This window comes from Chinchilla lanigera, unplaced genomic scaffold (genome assembly GCF_000276665.1).
Source record: "Chinchilla lanigera isolate Chin_1 unplaced genomic scaffold, ChiLan1.0 scaffold00079, whole genome shotgun sequence".
In the NCBI taxonomy this organism is placed as follows: Eukaryota; Metazoa; Chordata; class Mammalia; order Rodentia; family Chinchillidae; genus Chinchilla; species Chinchilla lanigera.
In genome coordinates this window covers 8,027,063-8,043,405 of record NW_004955480.1, presented here as the reverse complement: position 1 = coordinate 8,043,405, position 16,343 = coordinate 8,027,063, and the positions used below count along the sequence as shown (strand labels likewise).

The 16,343-nt window shown below is 43.4% G+C and overlaps 1 protein-coding gene across 4 annotated transcripts in view; it reads right to left on the bottom strand.

Annotated features, from left to right (window-relative positions):
* Positions 1–16,343, bottom strand: part of Prom1 (prominin 1) — a 104,037-nt gene that overhangs the window by 16,132 nt on the left and 71,562 nt on the right. For all 4 annotated transcript variants that reach the window (XM_013503331.1, XM_005402515.2, XM_005402516.2 and 1 more), the window contains exons 14-24: positions 14,948–15,051; positions 12,416–12,500; positions 9,887–10,033; positions 9,036–9,107; positions 8,044–8,136; positions 6,269–6,322; positions 4,747–4,827; positions 4,549–4,617; positions 3,863–3,955; positions 783–898; positions 230–253 (exon numbers count right to left, since the gene is read on the bottom strand). In XM_013503331.1, coding sequence (XP_013358785.1) covers positions 230–253; positions 783–898; positions 3,863–3,955; positions 4,549–4,617; positions 4,747–4,827; positions 6,269–6,322; positions 8,044–8,136; positions 9,036–9,107; positions 9,887–10,033; positions 12,416–12,500; positions 14,948–15,051 — 938 coding nt within the window. The remainder of the gene's footprint in view (positions 1–229; positions 254–782; positions 899–3,862; positions 3,956–4,548; positions 4,618–4,746; positions 4,828–6,268; positions 6,323–8,043; positions 8,137–9,035; positions 9,108–9,886; positions 10,034–12,415; positions 12,501–14,947; positions 15,052–16,343) is intronic.

Sequence of the window (16,343 nt, the reverse complement as noted above, 5' to 3'; positions counted from 1 at the left end):
CCCCCCTGGCACAAGTTAACATATGAAATTTTCATTCCTTCATGTTCTTCAAGTGCTTTCTATGTGTTGGCCCTTGTTTTAAGAGGTGTCATAATTAATTTTTACTTGGATATGTCTACCCTCTGTAATGCAGTTAAGATGTTATTAATTTCATTTAAAAATTTGTTATATAATAAAAGCCTCTCGCATCCCATCTATGGATAGTTTAAAAAAAAAAAAAAAGGCTTACGTTTTCATGGGTAGAATTTCACCGCTATAAAATACAAAAAGGGGAGATAGAATTATTCATTTTTTGGTTATTATTCAAGCTCAACAGCTACATCCCCCACACTTTCCCTCCAGGACAGTTGCTGACAGTGCAAATTCTAGAGAAAAACATGTAGAGAAGATGAGTGAAGCAACACGGAGAGATGAGTGAAGCAACAGTGAGACGCAGAGGTTGGCCACACACGAGCAGAAGGTGGGCTGCACAGCCAAAAGGAAGAGTAGTAACAACAGTTATCATAAAGTAAAATGCCAAGTCCCCGAGACAGTGGAACTGCAAACAAGAAGTAAGAAGGCTGGTTAAAGAAACTGAGATCAAGCAAGAGAAAGAAAACAGGATAAGCATAAGAAAACCAGTATAAAACATTAGCAAACAAACCAACCCACCAGAACAGAACGACCCACCATTTAAAGAAAAAGTTCAGGGTCATCAGAGTTCATCTTTAGCAGTTCTTAGAAGACAGAACTACTTGGAAAATGGTTCCCCAGCCTCCAAGGGAAGACACGCAGCTACTCACTCATCATAGACATCCTCTGAGTTCATTCGACGATAGTACTTAGCCAGCTTCACAGCAAAGATTACAGCCGGAAGTAATAACATAGTCGCTTGTCCTATGCCAAACCAAAACAAATTCTGGCAGGAAAAAAAAAGAATCAGGAGAATTAAATGCTTGAAGATAGGATATGCAAACTAACAGTTACTTGGGGGGGGGGGACCTTTTTTTTGCAGTTTTTTTACATGAGTTTTCATTTTGTTCTTTAAACTCATTAGTGAACTTAGCACAAGCCAGCCATTGTGTGAAATATTAAGTTATTACACTGAGTTATAATCCAGTTATAATCTTCTGAAAACCTTGAATGGATCCTGTTATTTATTTTCCAAAAGAGGAACAGGTGTAGCCAGTGGTGAAGCCAGGATCCAGAGTGGTACCCTCCAAAGTAGCTTCTGCCCACACACTACTTGCCCCTGCCCCCGCTGCTTAACTGTCTACCCAAGAGTAGACAGGTCCAAGTTGAAGTCCCTCTTAAGAGGTGTACTCTTTCTTGTGTGGCTCTGCACCTGCACACTTGGGACAGTGGCATCCTTCATCCTGAAGAAGACAGAAGTGATGCTTAGCACGTACTAGTGTCTAAATGGATGCTCCATATTTAATTTAACCTATTCTGAAGGTTTCCTATGGTTGAATTCAACCGTGTTTTGTCTAAAAAGCGATGTTAGTAGTCTTTTTACAAAAGTTGCCAATATTTGGGACTCAGATCTCACCCATAAGCTTGGATTTATGCCTTTTGTTGAAAAACCTGCAGTTTCATTGCATGACACTGAGACCTTGCATCCACGGAGCAACAGCTAGGCAAGTTTAGTTAAGCAGTTGTACTTCATTCAAGGGGAGATCTGGCCTTTGGTTTGGCACAGTCCACATCTCTAACGTGTGCAGGATGATATTCAAATATATTCAAATCCCTTAACCTTCCCAGCCAATCAGAGCAGCTAGGCATGCAGTATGACCCTGAGGGTACCATGGAGGCTGAACATCACATCTGGCCAGCCTTGTACACTTACTACCTTCAGGTTCCTACAGAAGTTCATGTCTGATCCCGTTTGGGCAATGCTGCAGCAACACCCAGAGCCACTCCGCTGGCCACCACACTGCAGAATACAGCTGGGACATCCCAGGGGCCACCTGATCTCTCCTGGCACGGCCCTTATATCTGCTTTGCTCCTGGTGAAATCTACTTTTGCATCTTGGTGGTTCCTCTCTGACCTCTAAGTTTCCATAAATGTGCTCTTCCTTCCCTTCCCTGTTCTTTGACTAGAAGATTTGCTATATTTCTAATCTTGTTTTAGTTTTGGTGTTTTACGGCCTTATCCCTTTTCTAGAAGCTCCATCAATCCTCTGGGTTTCCATCAAGATATAAAAGAAGCAGTTAGTTGGCCTATGATTCACTTTGTCGGTAAAGTGGATGCCCAGAGCTCTTCCTCATTCTTTCAGCCACCTGCTACAAAGCCCCAGCCATCACCTCCCCTGCAGCCTCCAGGCCACCCATTTGCTTCTAGGCGTCTGGAAGTCCAGTGACTTGACTGGTTGGGGGTGGAGGATGGATACAGGGAGAAGTCAGCTCAGAATCAAGAAAGAGAACTCAGGAGTCTGTTAATAATGGGTTCAAACCACAGCGGGAGCTGTCAAGTACAAGACAAAATGGGGAAGAGGTTGCCAGAGGAGGGAAGCAGCCCGGAAGCCAGGGCCCAGGATGTGCACAGCTCTGAGGATGGAAGGGTCATTTCCACTGGGCACACAAGTACACCCAGCAGACAGAGGGGCATGGGAGTGAGGACAGGGCGAGGGACAGATAGCACAACATGATGCAGAGACAGAAGGCTGTGTGGTCACTCATGCACTCCACAGTGATGCTCCTTGCTGGAGAGGCTGCCCCACGAGGCACACCGCAGCCACGTGCCCTGTACTCGTGGGCTTCAGATCCAGCACGTGCTGCAGGGAACAGATCTTAGCGAAGCACATACATGTGTAATTCCACTGCAGCAACAGCGCTGCCGGAACAGCGGAGCGTTCTGTGGGAATGTGGAAAAGGGAGCCTTGAGGTTTGGAGGATCAGAGAGCATCCTGCCTGGAAAAAAGGTTTGTCTGAGCTAGACCTGAAGACTGAACAAGCAACAATAGTGAACACTTAGTGACTGTGTTAATATATCAAGGATGGTGCTGACAGAGTTTACATAACCTCACTGAACTCTCAGAGAAAAAGAAGCCCCATTCAGGTGAGGAAGCTCAGAAAATTTCAATCATTTTTCAAAGTCAGCGCTCAGAAAACGGAGAAGTGGAGCTTGAATTTAGAGTATGTTACAAAATCTGGGGAAGTTAGCTGGGGGGACAGGGTGGAGGGGTGGGGAGAGACAGAACAGGAGAGAGAGCCTGTGCCAAGGCCTGGCGTGAGGACAGTGAGATGCGCTGGAAGAAATGAAAGAAAATGAGGATGTGGGAGCACAGGGAGAAGGGGGAGGCAACAGCATGATGGCCAGGCACCCCAGCACGCAGAGTTCGTGTAGCCTACTGAGAGGATGGACCTTTATCCTGATGCGGGTGGGAAGCCACTGAGACACTAGGTGGAGCTAGTGAGGAATCAGCTCAGGAAGAGTCGGTAAACCCTGAGCAATGAGTAGAGCTGAGAAATAAATCTGATTAAGTGAAATTTATCACTGCAGTGTCCATAGTAGAGACCTTTGAAATAAAAAAGTAGGTTCAGTGCTGCTCTAGGGTTGTGTGACTAGTTCCGCTTGCAATCCTGAACATCAGCCGTCAGCTCACCAGTGACTTCCTCCTTCCTATGATTCCTGACAAACAAGAATGTTGCCCTGACTTCTGTCATGGGATTTAGTAAAGAGTGAAGGTATGCAACTAGGACTTTCACTTCTCTCATCCATTAGGTATCAGTACTAACTCACTGATCTAGATTTTAGAATTTGTATTCAAGAACTCTATCAAACCCAAGCAGGAAACTAGTATTATAGTGTCTATTACAATCTAGAGGCAGAGATCCAAGATGGTGGATTTATGATGCATCCTTCGGAAAGATGAAGTCTTACCAGAGGGTGGACAATGTAGCCACACAGAACGACATTAATGACAGAATCCAGGGCGGTGGCCACGGGCTTGCAGGACCCCATTTTCTCAGTGATCTATGGGACAAGAAACAAAGGTAAACTTTCACTGAGTCACACTCAGAAAACTCGGTGAAAACTGGGCACATCTCTTACTTTCGGCCTGCTTTCCTAAAAGGACCTCCCTTCCCCTAAGACACTGAGCTGACATCTAATTTGTAGAGATGGGTCTTGCAGCATTAAGCTATACGGTCTAAACAAGACCCTTACTCTCTCCGAGCCTCGCTTTCCAGGTTCATTTGTTTGTTACTTGGAACATGAAAACCCATCTGCTAGGACAGCTAAGAGGATTAAACAGTATGCCTATTAAACAAAGGGTTTTAGCCCAAATTTTTTATTTGACCCCTTTGTTATCTGACACAGGGGGGAAGAAGAAAATGGAAGAACCCATATGATAACAGTGAGTGAAAGGACAAAAGGGTCCGGAAGGGGTCACGTGCTTTACGTGGTTGGTGGCTGGCCCTGGAGGGCTTGGTCTCTATACTTCGAATTCCTTTCACTTCCAAGCAAATTACCAGGAATTCAATTTTATTTCCTGCAGATTTTAACCTAGAAAATGACTATTCTATGGTGTGGGCCCCTTTATATTCATAAAAAGATTTACTACTTACAGTTTCCTTGACCCACTGAATATAACGTTCAAAGTGCCCTAGTAATATTTTCGCATACTTCTTAACTTCCTGGAAAGAAATCAAAGGTTAGTAAAATCACTAAAATAACAATGGCATACTTAAATTTGCTGGGTATTTAGTCATGGAATGGACACATGCTCCCTTCCTGAGAGGCTTGTTTTTGAAAAGAAAACTCACTTCAGCAATAATATCCTCAGTATTGTTTTCGATAAAGTTCTGAGCAGAATCCACAGAGTCAAGGACATTGTTCACTTTGTCCTGGAAAAAACAACAACAATGGAGGGGGAGCAAGTGCCAGAGGGATTAATTAAACAACCTGCAACTCAATTCCAGTACAGTTGTCCCTACAAATTAATTCCAGAAGCCTCCCTTGGATACCAAAAGCCGCAGATGTTCCCATCCGGTATATAAAAAGGCAGAGTATTTGTGAATAACTTCCACATCTCACACCTTCCTCTATACTTTACAACACCCCAAGATTACTTGTTTGTTTTTATTTTTATTAGTACATGTCTGCAGTACATAATGACTACATCCATCGTATAATGGGTAATGGGGAGTTGGTACATGTACCTAACACATACTGTTTTTAGTTGTCATTGTTTTTTGTCTTTTTGAGACAGTTTCACTCTGCAGTTCAGGCTGGACTTGAACTCACAGCAGTGCTCCTCCTGCCTCAGCCTCCAAAGGGCTGAGATGACAGGCCTGTGCCGCTACGCCCAGCCTCTAACACATATTCATTCATTTTTATACCCTTCTCCTCTGCTTCCTCCCCACTCCCTGCATCTCTTAATCCCCTCCTCATTTCAGAAGATCTATCTCCCTGTTTCCAATTTTCTGTCTTATTTTGCTCTTTACTTATTTGCATTCTTTATTATTTATACTTCTCCTATAAAAGACATCATGTGATATTTAAGCTTGTGTGTGATTTTTATCACTTAACATTATGGTCTCAGCATGCATCCATTTTCCTAGAAATGACTCAAATTTATTTCTCTTGATAGCAGAGTTGTACTCCACTATGTATAAATGCCACATGATACCTAAAGCAGAATAAGTGCTATGTAAGCAGTTTTTATACTGGGCAAGGTCTCTGTCAGTACCTGTACTTCCCCACCCTGACGATGATGACCGCAGACGTGGCCACGTCACTTCCTTTGGACAGTGGTGTAGGCAAACTGGCAGTGCCGCCAGCTCTGAACAGTGTTTAAAAGGCAACCAGCATTTCCATACCATTCTCCCCTGAATCATGTCCTCCAGTAAAAGAACATGACATGCCGAGACAGGAGCTGCCCCTTATGTTGGGAGTTTTATAGGGAAGATATGTAGAGAAGCCTGCCGTCAGCCCAGCACGGAAGATAAATTCTTGTGGTTAGAAGGTTCTCAGACTGACAGTTTCTTATGCAGCATTATCTTTGTAAAAGTGACCAGTGTGCCTTCTACACCTGTATCCTACATATCTAACAACCTATGTATTTCCCATCTGTATATCTAACAACCTAAGAAGAGGTCTACATCCATAGAAGCATTTGCAGGAAGAATATGGTAAGAAAACTCAGTTTAAAATGAGTAGATAACTGAGACTTTCTTTTTTTCTTTGCTTTGAATACCTATATTAAAAAAAAATCAATATCTTTGAAATTCTGTGCATGGTATTTGATAACAAAACCCATGGCAGAAAAGTAAAATAAATTCTGACCTGCAATCCACTGCTTGTACGTTGAACTGTCATGACAGTTTCCTTTAAATTGCTCTGGGGAACAAATAAAGTATTTTCAAAATTATTATACAAAGCATCAAGATCATGTGTTGTGTCCTCTTCCCCCAATACCATCAGCAAAGCTGACTTTACACAGGAAGGGCTTCCCTCTAGGAAAAGCATTACACACACGTCATGACGCTAATGGGAGAAAATCAGGATACATATTTGAAAGATAAACAGGGTAGCACAACACATGCAAGGTGTCCAAGAAAGTCCTTGATGTAGGTTTGATCAAAGTGGAAGATACTAAGGGACGCTAAAAACAGGTATGGTGGGCCAGGGATATAGCTCAGTGTGCACAGTGCCTGCCTGGCAGGTACAAGGTCCTAAGTTCGATTCCCAATACAAAAAAAAAAGCTTGAAAACAAGTATGGTTCAGCTGAGTGCTTTAGGTCAGGGTGGCTATCTTTATCTATACGGGGCCATTCGGTAACTACTTTAGGCTTTGGGAGCCGTAGTCTGTTCCAACTACTCTGCTTTGCCACAGACAGTTGTTAAATAAGTGAGCATGACCATGTTCCAATAAAACTTTATTTCTAAAAACTGGCAGCAGACTGGATTTGGCCCCTAGGCTGTATGCCGTTCATGAAGGCCATAGTTTGCCAACCCCTGGTTTAGACCATTTGCAAAACAACCGCCTTTTGATGAACAGGTTGCCAGGCTCTGAAGAGGCCGAGGAACCCTATCCACTTGAAGAAAAGGGTTTAAGGAAAATGCCGAACCAGTTTAAAATGTTAACAACTTTGTACTGGGTGTAATCAAGGATAGCCATGGAGAGGAGCCCAGGACAGACATTAAGCAAATTCAAGAGAAGGACTTTGTGACTTCCCTAGTGAATAATGAAATCAGCAAGAAAAACAATTACAACTAGACCCAGAGATTGGATTTTGAACTGAACAGACATAAAGTCTGGCTCCAAACCTGAGCAACTGATCCAAGGGCGCAATTCCCCCACAGTTCCCCCTTGGACCTGCTTATAAGCATAACAATTCCTCCCATTTCTGAGTCTCTCTGAGATCAGCAGTCCTTTATCACTGTGAGCCTGGTAATGGCAATGTAGGAATCATTCCTGCCATTTTTACTTTTACTTTTTAAAATTTTATTGTTCAGTGAGGAACTTGAGAAGCTACAATACTACAGAAAGGCAGAGAGGCAGGGTGTGAAATGAGGTCGGCCTCACACTACTTTTGTTCTTCTGGGCTGCAAACTGCTTTTACTGCCTTCAAGAAGGAAGTGAGAAGACCAGGAAGGCCAGGATGGAAGGAGAAGGAAAACGGCCTCGGAGACAGGCAGCAGAGCTACAGGGATGCTGGATGAGGGAAGAAAAGCACTTACCCTCCCCTTCTCATATTTCTAGGCAGAGTTTGGAGAAAAAGAATTGGACAGTAGTGAGACTGAGACAGAACAAAACCATCAGTACTATGCCACATGCGGGGTTCAGGAGACCTACAAGCACCTGCAGAAAGCGGAGCAAGGAGGCAGAGCCAGGAACCCATGGCAACTCACTGCTCACATTCCCGGGGACAAGGGAGAGGAAGCAAGACCAGGAGTGGCACAATTTTGCCTTTGCGTTCTGCGAAGCTGAGCCTGAGGCCCTGGCAGGGGGCTCTGTGAGGTAAGCGGGTGTCCTGAGGCTAAATTGAAGGCAACCGGGCGGGCGCGATCAGCTTGGCCCAGGCCCCAGGGAAGTATCACAGCTTGGTGAGTGTTACCAGTGACTGCTCCATGGGAAGGACTTGTTCATAGTGAATCTTTCTAATTGTGTCTGCTTGGCCTTGGAGGTCATCTTTCACGTTTCCTGAGGGCTACAAAGAGAAGAAAACAAAGATGAACACTATCTCCCCAGACTCCGAAGCACACACGACACGCACAGGGGCCCCTGCTGCCATGACATCGTCTGTACCCACCCTCCCAAACTGGAAACTGATGGCTGTAGGCAGGGACAGGGGCTGGCCATGAGGGGCTACACCAAGATACCCCACTCTAAATCATAGATCCAGAGACTCCAGGCCACACCTCTCCCTCAGGAGCCCTTCCTAAGCCCCTGAGACTGTGTTCTCTCTTTCTCTGCCACACCATGAGACAGCCACTGTGGAAAAAACTGAGGTTCTGCCAGAACTGTTTATTTAATCCACACTTAGTGTTCAGTTCATGGACAACTACAGTCCTACAGGAAAGGTACTAGTGCCCCCTTTTTCCACACAAGGAAACAAAGACACAGAGGGGCAAAATATCTTGCTCAATCTCCCACTGTTATGAAGAGGCTTCCTCCAGAGCCCCAGGTCCTCATTTCTAGTCTGCTGCTTCTTGGGAGGGACAAGTAAGGTCACATAGTCAACATCCAGCAGAAGAGGTGATGAGGTAGAAGACAGCCGGGTCTAATGGTGCCTCTGCCCACCATTATCCACTTACTACCATGATGCAAAGCACCGTGGGGAGTTTCCCTCCCACACACCCAATTTGTATTCCCTATACTGTGAGAAAAATGGCACGTGTGTGTAGGTGCACATGCATGCATCCCTGCGTGTGTAAGAAAGCAGCATGGCCTTGGCTGCTGATAAGAACTGCTAATCTGCATCAGATAGGCCTTGTTCAACCAGGTCAAACTCAAGCAAAAAGGAAACTTTGGTCACTTCCCTCGCCATGGTATTGACATGTGACTTCTAGAACTCCTACACCATTTAAGGGGACTATTTGAACTCACCAAAGGGTTGACTTTTTCTTCTAGGTCATCTGCAAATGATAAGAGATTCACTTTTACAGGGGCTTGATCAGTCTACAAAAGAAGTGAACAAAAATAATGTTACAGAAATGAGATTTTTAAACCTTAACATCTAGCAGGCAACAGATCAAATAAGGGTCCATAATCATAAATAAATAAAGGCTAGAAACTCTTACATAAGTGACAACATTCTTATTCACACATACCATTTTTCCAATATATAGATATTTTATTAGTACATAATAGTTATATAGACTATTGGGTTTCATTGTGAAGTTTCCATGTGTATAATATACTTTGATTGTACTGATCCCCCATTACCCCTTATGACCCTCCCTTACTCCTCCCCTAGCCCTTTCTTCTTCTCTAATAGTTTCCTTTCTACTTTATCCATATCAGATTCATATTCAACCATAAAAAAGAATGAAGTACTGACATATGTATAACATGTAATAACCTCAACAGCATGCTAAGTCAAAGAAGCCAGATAGAAAAGGTCATATATTGTATATTCTGTTTAGGTGAAAGATCCAGAATATGTAAATCCACAGAAACATAACACAGAATGGTGGGAGACAAGAATTTGGGAGAGTCAGGAGCAGCTAGTAATGATACAGCATTTCTTTTAGGGTAATGAAAATATTTGGAACGAGACAGAGGTGGTAATTGTACAACATTGTGAATATACTAAATGCCACTAAATTATTCACTTTAAAAATAACTGATTGTATGTTATGTGAATCTTGTGCATTAAAAACACAAATTTAAAAAATATGCACATCTGGTACTGTAATTCCCCCGCCAAAAATCACACATGTGGACATGCATTATACCTGAGTCAAGAAGGCGTCAAAATCTATACCCTGTATTCCAGAATTCGCAAAGGTCTGAAGCTTTTTTCTTGTTTCTTCATCCAGCAGAACAGTTTTATCAAAATTTAAATTCATATTTTCAAGTTTACTGCTTATGTTTCCAGTATACTGTATGAAACAAATTGTAAATCAATCCATTATTCTCAAAGAATGTCACCAATTTAATGCTTTAAAAGGGCAATACAATTATGCAGGAGTAAGTGTAAGCATGCATTTGGGCATTTCTTTCTTCCCTGCCTCCCTATGTCCATGGCAAGCACTCTTCATTCTATCTTTCCCCTCAAAGACCTCAAAGGGAACAAGCTGTGTCATAAGAATGGGACATGAACTCCACTGGGACACCCAGGAGAAAGAACTCAAAAGGACGCATGGATTAGAGGGACAGTAGAGAGGAGGTAGCTTCTGAACTCCCAGCCTTGACAAAAAGATGCTGGAAGGGACAGGTTAGGGTGGCACTCCAGGGATGAGACTAGCATAGCAAACCTAGGGCTGGGTAGTAGCAAGACATGGGAGATACATTCTAGGAAACAGTGTTTGGTTACTAAGGCAAAGATCATGGTGATGTGGTTGTTGATCTAGGCTTGTTCTAATGGCCTGTCAATGGTTTCAGGCAGTATGACCCAGATGGGACTCTCTCAACTGCACCCCAGCATGGCACAGGGGCCATGGCTCATGGTGTGACGGGCAAAGAAGAGAGCTTCTAGCTAGGATTTAGTTACAAAACTGCCCTTTGTTTATGGACATGTAAGGAGTGCTTAGGGAAGATAATCAATGAAAAATTTATATGCGGCTTTCAAATAAAGCTCTTTGTATTTTGAGGACTGTCAAATCATCATGGCCTTGTGGTCACTTTCCTGCTGCCTCAGTGGGCAAACTGCAGGGCTTGGAGGTCTTCCCTTTCTTTGGTTCCTCTTGGGATCTGCTCACACTCTAGAAGCCCCAAAGAAGGACGCCGAGAACCACCTGGGAACTCTCCTTGAAAGAGGAGTAACTGTCTCCTCTTTCATGTTGGCTAAGCCTGACCCTATTTCCATGTATTGATATGTACAGAGCTGGCTAGGAGCCTTTCCTTCTCCCTTCAGTTGGCTTTAAGCAATGCATATCGGTCTAGTTGAGGTGCTGAGGTAATCTAAAGATAACAGGCATGTTTCCCCAGACTCCCCGTTGTTCCCATGTATGAGCTCGGATGAGGCGGGATTTAAGGCAATGCTCCACACTGTGGACTGAGATTAAGCCTTGAGATAGAGGCTATGACTTCCTGGGGCTTGCAAGATTACACATCAGAGCTAAAGCAGGATCCCAAAATGTTAGATACTCTCTCAGTTGTGTTATGTAGATTACTCTTTCTGCATATCCTTCTCTCTGAATATGGCAGAGGTGATTTCAGGCCTCCTACCTAGCCCAGCTCTTGGCCCTCACATACTTCCTGCCACTCTCACAGTCACTCATCCTCAAGCCACTCCCTTCTTCACAAATGAATAAAATCTGTGGTCAGGCCAGGGTATAGGACTTTGTTCTGGATAGCCATCATTGTGGCCGGACTCAGGACCCCCTTGACTCCCCACCATTTTGGATATATTATTGTGTCTTCATTTATGCTGTGGGTTGCACTGAAAGTGGTAAACTAAAATTAATTTATCACAATTCCAGTAACTTTTCCATGGGATTATAAATATAAACTTCCTGGGCTACGAGGAGGACTAAAAGGGCTCTATAACTGGAGCTCAATGTGGCTCGAACACATGACTTCTCAGCGCAAGGACCACTATCCAGAATCAAGTGATGGCAATCCACTGGACTTGCGTGAGCAATTTAGAGGTAAGTGAAGCATTTTACTAATGGAAGGAGAGCTCTCTAGAGCCTTCTAGGCTAATGGTGCTCTAGACCCATGCAGCAGGGACTCTACTGTTTCCTTCTGCCTGGTGTGTTTTGGACTGGTCCTTCTTCAGAGTCTTAAGACTCAGACAGGGGTGTGGACTGGAGCAAAGCAGGCAAGAAAGTCACTGCTTCAGCCTTACTGCTTCTTGCCAAGGGCCAGCAGTGCTCGGCAGAGCCCATCTTGGGGCCACATGACACACAGGAGTGAAGAGGGTATGGGTCATACTTCCTGACCTGGGAGCTGGGGGATAAAGAGGCCTGGTCTTGGAGAACCAACCTCCCTGGGGAGCAGGTAGCACTTTTGCCTAGGGGATCATCAACACTCAGTGAAATGAAATCTTTCCCTGGGGAGAGTTTTAAGTGAGGTCCTTTGGAGGATCCTGGGTAATCTACTAGAAAAACTAAAGCCACAAAATAGACAAGTCGTTGGGGCTGAGAGAAAGTTATAGAATTTGATCAAGGTGAGGCCTGCACACCTTGTGGATATACCAAATGCCACTTTAAGACAGTTTATTTTATCTTAGAGAAATTCACATCCATTTCAGCAAAAAGAAAGACAACTGTATTTAGTGCTACAACATGTCAAGCACACGGCTGGTTCTACCAACTCACCTTCTCAATGTTGAGGTGCTCACTGACATTGAAGAAATTGTCTAGCTTAAGTGTGGTGTAAATGCCTATATCATTCTTGCAATCACTGTGGGAAGAAAGAGAAATCATGACCCAGAAAAGCAACGTGGCTACCTGTGCCCACCGCTGAGGATGACACAAGAGTCTGTTTCTCATTGTGCAATCTGTGGATACACCAATGGATTCAAGGTGCCATCACTGGCAGAAAGAATCCACAGCCCTCACCACTACTGACTCCTTTTCCTGTCTTAGTTTTGGAATAGATATAATGGGATTTATAAATACATCATTCTGTCTATTTTCTTTATGCTATTTCCTGCACTGCTGTGCACAAGTTTGTAAGTAGAGAAGAAATAAACTCTCTGTGAAAAAGTCAAAATGATACTTCCTAGAAAGAGATACTTACAAAGATATCATGGGCTTTATTAAAGCCCTTGCCAAAACCATTTCCTCTCTATATTTCAACTATTTTGGCTTCACTTGTCAAATATATGCTTAGATGTCTAAAGGTGAGGCTGTGACAGGCTAGGGTGTGAAGATATCCAGACACTCAGTCCAGTTTGTCTATAAACCAAAGGCGTAATGGCACCATGGAAATTCTGACCTAACCAGCGGATTCATCCATTAATGAGATCACAGTGAATGAGCTACTAGCAGGCAGGGCCTAACTGGCAGAAGAGGGCAGCCGGGCCATGCCTTTGAAGAGCACATCTTGTCCCTGGCCCCATCCTTCCTGGCTTTCCTGTTCCCTTACTGTTTCCTGACCACCAAGAGGACAGCAGCATTCTCCATCATGCTCTTTCGTGATGTCCTACCTCATCACAGGCATAAAAGCAATGAAAGCAGCTGACCATGGACTGAGACCTCTAAAACTATGAGCCAAAATAAACTTTGCCTCTTTTAAGTTATTCTCGGGTATTTTGTCACAGTGACACAAGGCTGACTAACACAATCACCTTTTGGACATCATCCCTCAGTGTGCATTACCATTTTGCCTGTATAATTTTAGTTTCATTCACCAGAAACATGCCATGTTAGAACACACATCCTCCAACCCTCTGATCTCATGGTGGATAAAAATAAAAATACCACTGTTGGTCTAAAACTGTCCTGTGATTTGGTATCAAATCTTTAAGTGACTTCTTTCTCTATGGCTGAGAGCAGAGATCAAACACACAAGACTATCAACTCTCAGACCAGCAGGGACATTTTCCCTCTACAAAGGTACATGATGTGAAGTAACACTAGACTGAGGATGAAAAGAATACTGTACAATATTTGGGGGACTGTTTCAAAAGCTAAACTAAGAGGCAAGAAAAAACATCAACAATTTCTTTGGGGGAAGCTTCAACAATGGTGAATCCTTGACTCCTCAGAACCCAGAGCTAGGGACAAGCTCATTGCCTGTCCTGGTGGATCACCTACAACTACTGGGAGGGCTCAAAAGACAACTCTCCAGTTTCCCAAGCTCACCTGGCCCTTTCACATGAGCATGTGGCTATGTGGCTGCCGACTTTCAAAACACGCTTACTTAATGGGTTGAAGAGACCCAACACAGGAAAGAAAGCAACCAAGGCAGTGGGAAGACAGCTCACAGGTGGGATCAGCACTGCAGCTGACCTGCCTGAGAAGCGGGGATGTTTCCAGGGGAGGACGCTAGCTACATGAACATTCACTTGGTCACCTTGTCCGACAGTGGCCTCACCACTAAGGAGAGGGTACCTCCCCCTCTTTGGAGGTACAAACAGGCAAGTGATGGAAAGGCTGAAGGAAGGGAGGGGTTCAATATACAGAGCAAATCTGTGGCATATCACCGTGGCACACCCCTGGGCCGCCGATAGGACCTTGGAGATTCAAAGTGGTTTTAAAAGGCTGAGAAAAATGTGTGTAGCAGACAGCCTTCCAAGGATACTCGCCTTTAGGTTATGGAGTTTTACCACGTCCTTATGTGTCAAAGATAGGGAAGTGTGTGTTGCACAATTATAAGTAGGGACAGTATTATTCTGTCCTGCTCTTAGGGTGTGTCAGGCATTGCTCCAAGCTGAGATACCTTGCTGGACTCTAAAATGTCCCCCAGACGAGAGTCTTATTGTCAGAAATGCTGTTAAATGGAGAGAAAGTGGAACTGTCCAAGATCACAGGGACCTCAGAGCAGAGGGGCAGGGGTGGCCTGATTGCTCGGACCAGCCCTATAATTACATCACTATTAGGACGCCTGGAAATTGGACCATGCACTGAATTCTTACACGGTCCCACCGACGCACCTTAGGGTCTCCTTAGCCAGAGAATCCCAGAGATACCTTGAAAGAGGAATCGAGGCATCACTATTCCCAGGTTTCAAAAGTTTCTGGCCCAGGATTATCTTTTAGTCTCTTTGCTAAGACCAGGGAACAGCATAGCTCTGAAACTGAAAAGTCTTCTGAGTAAGGTTAAAAGAAACACTTTGAAAGCAAAATTTTACTTCTGGAGAAAAGACATTTTACACAGCAAAATATGTAATGCAATTACTGATACCTGTAAACTTGTTCAAAAGTGAGTTTAACATTTGGGTTTTTGAGCACCATGCCAGAGATATAATACTCCCATTCCTTATTTAGTAAGTAGGGGGTGTCCAAAATCTAGAACAAATGAAATAACAATTTTTTAAAGACAGTTTTACATTAACATATAGTAAAACAAATATTCTATTAAATATTTTTGAGACTTTTTCATATCATGATATTTCTCATCAACTTCCAACCTCAAACTAGATAATAACAGCAAAATTGGAATAAATCAATTGACTACTGGGTAGCACCAAGGTTATTGAAAATTATTTTTTTTTGAGAACTCAACTGTATTTTACTGAACACATTAGAAATTAGAGGGCAATAGGAATTTTGCCTCAGAATAATTAACATAAATTCATGAAACTGTAGACCCAACCCTTCTCTACTTCTCTCTGGACAAAATGAATTAAAACTCACACACTCTGATTCTGCACTGCATATATTTAAGGTGGACAAACTAACACATGACTTTATGTGTAACTGATAACCACCAGTTGAATATCCCTTCCCTGAAATGCTTCCCACCGTAAGTGTTTCAGAAGTTTTTGACTTCAGAATATTTACATAAAGGGGACAGGACCACGTCTAAACATGAGATTTATCTGTGTTTTATATACTTCGTAGACACAGACCACATAGGTAATTTCATACAATATTTTAAATTATGCATGAAATAAAGTTTCAAGGTATGGAATGTTCCCATTTGTGGTGTCAGGTCAGTGCTTAAAAACTTTCAGCGATTGGAAAGTTCTGGATTTCGGATTTTTATGGATTAGGGGTGGTCAATCTGAATAAATGATTTTAAAATATCCCTTACTTTTAAGGAATCACTTTTTAATGCTTCACTGCTGCAGAGTAGATATTGAAGCCTGGTTTGACATCGCATTAGTATTATTAAAAGGCCAAGTGAACATAACGTTATTCACCAGCACCCTCAATTTCATTTCCCTGAACCGAATGAACAACCCAAACACCATCACCATGACAACTGTTCACCTTCTAGTCGTTCATGTGACTTCATTAAAGACTGGAGGCGGAAAATATACACACAGTAAGAGAGGGAAAGGGGAGTATATTTTAAAAACCAGAATCTGGAGAAAAACACTGGACCCCAAGTCAGCCAGAGACATGAATGAGGAAGGTGAAATTCCAGCAGAGCTCTGCAGGCTGCAGGGGTGGGTCGGAGAGGGAAGGTGAAGCCCGAATTCAGTTCCTGTCTGTCCCAGAGGACATCGCCAGGGACAGTCCCCCCCACCAAGGTGTCCTTTATAGGTCCCTTTGACTTCAAACATACAGCCCCAAGTTATCTAGGTGGAGGACTGTGGACTTGAGGAACTCTTTTTTTTTTTTTTTTTTTTTTT